Source organism: Cucurbita moschata, unplaced genomic scaffold, assembly GCF_002738365.1.
Source record: "Cucurbita moschata cultivar Rifu unplaced genomic scaffold, Cmos_1.0 Cmo_Scf00028, whole genome shotgun sequence".
Taxonomy (NCBI): domain Eukaryota; kingdom Viridiplantae; phylum Streptophyta; class Magnoliopsida; order Cucurbitales; family Cucurbitaceae; genus Cucurbita; species Cucurbita moschata.
Window position 1 is genome coordinate 2,616,717 of NW_019268544.1, and position 7,030 is coordinate 2,623,746.

A 7,030-nucleotide genomic window follows, 5' to 3' on the forward strand; every position below is an offset into this window, starting at 1 on the left:
TTTTTTTTTTTTTTTTTTTTTTTTTTTTGTCAGATGTAAAAGCCGGGACCTACCAATTCAAATTTTGAATCAATTGAACTTATTTAAAAAAAAAAAAAAATTAAAATTTTGAACTTATAATAATATAATAAATGATTACCTTATAGTATAATTATATATATAAAGTATTGGCTTGTATGTAGATACAAAATTGCAGTTGATCTAATTAATTATTAAAATAAAAATAAAATAATATTTTGGATCCAGTATTAATCAATGGATCTTAATGGACATAAAAGGATAATATTTTTACTAATTTCATGATTGTCTAAATCCCTTTCTAAAAAAAGGAAAATATTTTGTTACATATTATTACATAAATATATTATTTCCTTTGTTATTTTTCTATATATGGAGCGTTGAAAAAGGATGCACATTTTTTTAATACATTTCATTTCTAACTAAAATCATAAACTTTTAAAAAATTCAATATTTATTCTTTTTTTTTTTTTCGAGAATATCCACGTTAACTTTTCATTATAGTTAAACTATAATGACATCGTTTGAGATTCATGAAACGATTGTACGACACTTTATCTAATTCACCAGTATGGTAGCTAATTTAAATTTGGGTAGCTGATTTAATCTCCGCCTCGTTCTTGAAAAATATTTAAAAAGAAAAAACAGAGCAATGTTATGAAAAGGGCTGTTTGCTTTTTCAAATGGAATATGTTTTCTGGTTTTGTATTTGAATCCATAGCCAAGTTTTGTGTGCGCTCTCACTCTCTCTCATCCATGTTCTACATAACCCTCCTCTTCTCTTCCCCAACAGTCTGTCCTCAACCGCTCTCTCTCTAACTTTCAAATCTCTCTCAGTTTGTTCTTTTTGTGCTGTTTTCGTAATACCCATTTCGTAAGAAACATCAAATGCTGTTTTTATTGGTTTGATATTTCTTAGCTGAGATTTTGAAGCATTCTTCAATGGCGGATAGCTTTTACTGTACAGAGAGTGTCAATGCTTGCTTTGATGAGCTTGAATGTAATGCCACAAACAATGAGTTTGAGCGAATCGAGTGTTTTGGATCCGGGAATTCGATGGTCTCTGCGATACAGAGTGAACAGAGGATAAGAGAAATGGTTGAGAAACAGATTCAGCATTTGCCTAGACATGATTATCTTAAGAGATTGCGCTGTGGGGCATTGGATTCCAAGTTTAGGAGAGACGCTATTGATTGGATTTCGAAGGTACCCTTCTTTTTCCCCTTTTAAAACGCTCATGATTGAAGGAAACGCCTGGTTTTTGCTTACATTTTGCTCTGTTTTTCTTGATTTTGAACAGGCTCATGCCCATTACAGCTTTGGAGCTTTGAGTCTATGTCTATCTATGAACTACTTGGATCGTTTCCTCTCAGAATATCACATGCCTGTAAGTTCAAAAACTCAAACACCCATTTCATTTCTTCTGGACATGGCTTGAAATTGTTCTTATCTATATGATTTAGATGGATAAAAGCTGGAGTGTGCAGCTGCTGTCAGTAGCTTGTATGTCTCTGGCAGCCAAGATGGAGGAGACAGAAGTTCCTCTTCCCATAGATTTACAGGTCAAATCATTTTAAATTCTTGTCTCTCTGATTTAAGCTGTTTCATTGATGGGTTTATGTTTTGAACTATACAGGTTGAGGAGCCCAAGTTCGTGTTCGAACCAAAAACCATTCAAAGAATGGAGCTTCTGGTTCTAAGTAGGTTGAAATGGAAGATGCAAGCCATTACTCCATTTTCTTTCATTGATTATTTCCTCACTAACATCACTGTTGAGCCGCACGAACCGAGGCTATCCTTATTCAAATCTTCACAGCTCATTCTGAGCACAATTAAAGGTGTGTTGGCCTTTTTCTTTCCATTTACTGTCTGTAAGACTCTGTTTCACTCCCAGAAGTTAATGTGTTTGATACAGTTTTGTTGCTTGGGATATTAAATGCATGCAGGCATTGACTTCTTGGAATTCAAACCCTCTGAAATTGCTTTGGCTGTGGCTATGTCTGTTTCTGGAGTAGTTCAAGCAGCAGACATCAATAAAGCAATCCTTGCTTTTCCATACATGGAGAAAGTAATACAAAAAGCTTTTAAAAAAGACATCTTTGTTAGTTGGGGTGCTTTGTTTTAAACGTTTGCTTTGTGGGTTGTTCTTGCAGGAGAGAGTAATGAAGTGTATTGAGCTGATAAGAGATTTTCCATTGATTGGTGGTTCGGTTCCTCAGAGCCCTGTTGGAGTGTTGGATGCAGCTTGTTTGAGTTACAAAACAGAGGAATTAGCAGCAGGGTCGTGCGGTAATTCTTCTTCTTCTTCTCATGACAGTCCAGACAGCAAGAGAAGGAGACTAGACAGAGACCATGAAAGAACACACAAAACAGAGTGAAAAAAACAGAGGATGGATAAGGAATTACATCAGAGTGTCATTTAGTTTAGAGTTTTACTGAGAATCAAAAGTAAAAAAAGATTTGAAATTTCCACAATGTAAGTTTCAGATAGCTTAGATAGAGAGAGAAAGGGGAAAAAACAGAGCAGAAAGCAGAGAACTGTTGAACTCCAAGCCTAAATTCACTTTTGTCCGCAGAATTTACTGTAAAAGAAGGAATCAGTTTTCCAAGAAGCAGAGGAAGAATATGAAAGAGAGAAGAACTGCTGTGGTTTGTGCGCTTTTTATTCTTAGGGGTTAAAATAATTGAGTTATTGTATGGCAGAGAAGAACAGAGCAAAGAACAGAGCAGAACAGAGGTGTTTTTTGGGGATTGAGAAAGAGGACCCACTTGGTCAAACGCTTCTCGGTTTGACTGTATGACCAGTCAACATCTGGGATGAATCGCTCTGTAAGAACAAACTCTGTATGTATATAATGATGATTCAAAAACAAACGGAAAAAAATGTTTAGCACTGATTTTTTTATTTGGTCTCTGTTTTCTTCTTAACTGCACAAAAACAGAGAGAGGTTGAGAATTCAGCTGTCATTGCCATTTCTGAGGCGAACGGTCATGAATTCTTTAAGGACATTAATTAATTTGTGTGTGGAGCAGCCATGGTTGTCACTGACAAGCTCCCACTCAAAAACAACAGACATTAAAGAACAATAAAGTTACCTTAAACGACAGATAAACATTGTCAAGCCTCAAATGTTGTAAGTTTCCACTTGAACTCACACGTCCTTTCGAATATTTCTGTTTCTATCAAATAATTCAAACTATCAATTATTCCATTCCTTTAGTCTGTTTATAGGATGAACATGTATTGGTTTAAACTTACTATTAAGAAATATATATTCCATTGTTGTGCTAAAAGTTTAGGGATTAATTAATTAACCGTGTGCAGATTTAATGGAGGATTCCTTTCTCTCTCCCCCCATAAGGTTGAAAGGAAAGGTCATATTGTACTTAAATGAATTCATTCAGCTATGTCCCTTTGTCTCACGTGATATTGCAGGTCATATCGTATTACTCGAGTTAGTATTTTCGAACCTCTTCCACAAATGATAATCTTTTGCTTACATAACATCACCCTTTTGAGAACTCGAACCATCGTTTCACTGAAGATGAGCGTGCAAGCTTTGACATACCCCTAAATGAAATCTCACGAACCAATGGTTGTACCAATCATGCCGTTAGTCGGATATGGAATGACTATAATGGTATCGAATCTCTAGCTTTCTAAGACTAGATTCACCCATAACATAAGATAGCATAAATATGAGGAGATTATGTGTAAGAATACGGTGATGATGTGAAAGATGGTATTGAAGAGTGTTTGTGTGTTAGTGTGGGTAATGGGTCCATACTCCAAACATATAATGTGAGTGCTTCTGCAAAACCTGGGTTAAGTTGGTGAAGATTCCACTGTCTCAATTACAAAAATAAGTGCTTTTTTTCTCTTTCTTTTTCGTTCCAAACATGCTCAATTGCCCATCACGTGAGATTCCCATAAACAACCTATATTCTTCACCTTTTTTACAAACACAAATAGGGTTTCAACTTCCATCTTCAACCTTCAAATGCTGGGACATAATAAACAAACTGCATTTCTTTTCTTTACGGATAATATGTGTTCGCAGTAGGCTTGAATTGTTACAAATGATATCAGAGCCAGATACCGAGAAATGTGCCAACGAGGACACTAGTCCTAAGTGAGTGTTTTGTGATATCCTACATCAGTTGGAGAGATTAATAAAATATTTTTCAAAAGGGCGTGGAAATCTCTCCTTAGTAGACTAGTTTTTAAATTGTGAAGCTGACGACAATACGTAACAGGTCAAAGCGGACAATATTTACTGGTAGTGGGCCTGGACTATTACAATGGTGAGATCCCACCTCGTTTGGAGAGAGGAACAAAAACTCTTATAAGGATGGAAACTTCTTCTTTATAGACATGTTTTAAAATCGTGAGCATGATGGTACTAACCAAACCAGGGAGTCATACAAATGACTGGTGTCCATGTTCTTGGTGTTTACTACTTTGAACATGACGCTGCCGGGCTGCGTGCAGCTGGAATTATATATATCGTTGGGCTTCTTTGTTATTTGCCTAACATGGGTCAGGCCCACAGATATCAGTGCTTTCGGCCCAATCTACTTGTGCGTGCGGTGGTCCGTATTATTTGGGCTACTCATTATTTCAGTTTCACTATATGCATCCTAAACTATATATCATCATATTTAACCTATAAACTCATTTCTTTTCAAGTTTGGTACGTAATAGCCTCGACATAATCACGTTACTTATTCCGTGCTTCTACGAATGAAGACTATTTCTAGAAAGTCATTCCACGTAAAATTGCTCATAGTAAAACACGCTTAAGTTTGAAGTTCTTATTATCGAATCGACAAAAAGGAAAGTGTGCCATGAGATCCCACGTTGGTTGGAAAAGAAAACGAATCATTCTTGATAAGGGTATGGAAACTTCTCCCTAGTTAACACATTTTAAAACCGTGAGACTGACGGCGATATGTAACGAGCCAAAACGGACAATATATGCTAACGTTGAGTTGTCACTAAGTAGTGTGCCAGCGAGGACGCTAGCCAACAAGGGGGATGGATTGTGAGATCCCATTAGTTTGGAGAGACAAACAAAACATTCCTTATAAAAGTGTGGAAACCTCTCCCTAACAAACACATTTTAAAACTGTGAGGCTAACACCGATACGTAACGAGCCAAGCAAATAATATCTACTAGCAGTGGGTGTGGACTGTTACATGTGCTTTGTTAGCATACATAATAACTTTCAATTATTTGAAATCTTTTATAGTTATCATATCTTTCATATATCACTCTCGTAACTCTCTTCTATTTCATGTGGGTACCCGATAAAAATAGAAATGGATTGTGCTTTAAGGAGAAACAATCCAGAAAGAACAGCTAAAGTGAGGCCCTCCATGTAATCTCTTGCACGTAAAGCACTTTCTTCCTCCATGTCTTTGATGACTCACGTTGTCCTTCTCCGAATGTAATGGAAAATTATTGGCGTCTCAACAACTAAAATAACCTCCATTATCCAAACAAATGATTCTGCTCCTAATCGCCACTGCCCCTCCATTCCACACCACTCCCAATCACTCCTCCATCCAGCCCTTTATAAAGACGTCCCCCCAGACATCATTAGTAACCTCGAAAGCCATAAAGTTTTCAAGGATGGACCAGCTCCAGAATTGCTTCCAACCCGACATCCTAGGTTTCATATCACTTTCTTTTCTTTTGGGTCATCCCTATTCCTTTTCTTTATTATTGCTTTTGTCATCATTCACCATCCACCTACTTGGGTAACCTTTTCTTCTGTTCTTAGGCTTGCCTCATATCTCACTTTTGCCACCACCCACTGGGTCTCCTCATAATGCTCATGCAAAACTGGTTCGTAATACCTTTTTTATTTGCTTCATAAACCTTATAAATATACCAATTATTAGGACGGAGGAGTCCAGTTGATCATAGGTTTATAAGTAAAGAATACACGGGAAAGTTTATTCTCAAATGGACAATATCGTATCATTGTGGAGAGTGTGGCTGGGTGTGCATTATTATTTTTAACCAGAATTCAATCATTTATTTTATAATTTAACCAGCTTGATAATTTTAATACAATGATTTAATGAAATGGGTAATGAATTTAATTTTGGTAGATTAAAGTGGGGGAGAAGGGTTTAAATCATGCAATTTCAGAGGAAGAGATGAAGATCCGGCGAGAAATTGAGAGAGAGATAGAGAGAGATTTAGAGGAAGAGATTAAGGGAGGGATATACCAGCAGGCTCTCCGGCTGCGCCGCCTTTATCAGCACCGTATAAAATCTGGCGATATTAACCCGCCGGTTAAAACCAAGAAGGAGCTTTTGGAGGTGAATATCAGCATCAAAATGGAAGGAGGGACCAAGATGGAAATCAAGGATCCGCCGCCGCCGGTGAGTTTCCGCCGGAGGACAGCTCGGTCCGATACCGCTTCTCGAACAGTACCGGAGGTGAAAAGGTTGGATTGGGTGAAGTCTCTCCGGTCGAGTGCAGCCCCGCCGGTTGTCGGGAAAAACGTTGGGTTTTATCGCAATAAAATGCCGCCGGTGCCAACTCATTATCAACCTAATTATTCGTTTAAAAGATTTTGAAAATATCTAATATTTAAAAAATTTAAAACTAATCTATTTTGGTTTCATTTGTTGTTCGGTGTGTAACGTTGAGGTGTCGTGTTTGTTTATGTATTTATTATTATTATATGGAAATAATGGATAATATTTGTATTAAAAAACTTTTAATTAATGAGTAGTTAGAAGTTAATTTATTGTTTCCAATATTTTTAATATTGAAAAGTAACACTTGGGCCTCCAAATTATGGGGAAAATTAAATAAAATATTTAGCTATGGTTTAAAGAGGGTCTACAAAGGAAGCTATAAAGAAATGAAGATAAATAATGATTGGGCCTACTCCGACATATATAAAAAGGCCCAAATTGAATGAGTAGGCCCATGGTGATGATCAAGAAAGCTCTAATCTGCCCTCTGGCCGATCTTACAGGTCTGCCTGC

The 7,030-nt window shown here is 36.8% G+C and overlaps 2 protein-coding genes across 3 annotated transcripts; both read left to right on the forward strand.

Moving 5' to 3' along the window:
* The first annotated feature begins 757 nt into the window (after positions 1 to 757).
* LOC111463432 (cyclin-D2-1-like) lies at positions 758 to 2,912 on the forward strand. The gene is made up of 6 exons (XM_023107364.1): positions 758 to 1,224; positions 1,319 to 1,405; positions 1,482 to 1,580; positions 1,655 to 1,856; positions 1,965 to 2,086; positions 2,172 to 2,912. Exons 1-6 carry the CDS (start codon positions 961 to 963, stop codon positions 2,394 to 2,396), a joined length of 999 nt encoding a protein of 332 aa, XP_022963132.1. The 5' UTR covers positions 758 to 960; the 3' UTR covers positions 2,397 to 2,912.
* A 2,700-nt stretch (positions 2,913 to 5,612) lies between these two features.
* On the forward strand, positions 5,613 to 6,683 carry LOC111463142. 2 transcript variants are annotated; one of them, XM_023106975.1, is made up of 3 exons: positions 5,613 to 5,721; positions 5,806 to 5,870; positions 6,140 to 6,683. In XM_023106975.1, the coding sequence occupies exons 1-3, from the start codon at positions 5,655 to 5,657 to the stop codon at positions 6,611 to 6,613; spliced, it is 606 nt and encodes a 201-aa protein (XP_022962743.1). In that variant the 5' UTR covers positions 5,613 to 5,654; the 3' UTR covers positions 6,614 to 6,683. The 2 variants fall into 2 exon arrangements, with proteins under 2 accessions (XP_022962743.1, XP_022962744.1); XM_023106976.1 differs by having other exon boundaries at positions 5,613 to 5,694.
* The last annotated feature ends 347 nt before the right edge of the window (positions 6,684 to 7,030 follow it).

Excerpts from the sequence above, each read along its gene's own strand:
- LOC111463432 (XM_023107364.1), top strand. The coding sequence starts at position 961 with ATGGCGGATAGCTTTTACTGTACAGAGAGTGTCAATGCTTGCTTTGAT. Across the intron at positions 1,225-1,318 it reads CTATTGATTGGATTTCGAAG|GCTCATGCCCATTACAGCTT; the intron begins GTACCCTTCTTT and ends GATTTTGAACAG. Across the intron at positions 1,581-1,654 it reads CTCTTCCCATAGATTTACAG|GTTGAGGAGCCCAAGTTCGT; the intron begins GTCAAATCATTT and ends TGAACTATACAG.
- LOC111463142 (XM_023106975.1), top strand. The coding sequence starts at position 5,655 with ATGGACCAGCTCCAGAATTGCTTCCAACCCGACATCCTAGGTTTCATA. Across the intron at positions 5,722-5,805 it reads ATCACTTTCTTTTCTTTTGG|GCTTGCCTCATATCTCACTT; the intron begins GTCATCCCTATT and ends TTCTGTTCTTAG. Across the intron at positions 5,871-6,139 it reads ATAATGCTCATGCAAAACTG|ATTAAAGTGGGGGAGAAGGG; the intron begins GTTCGTAATACC and ends TAATTTTGGTAG.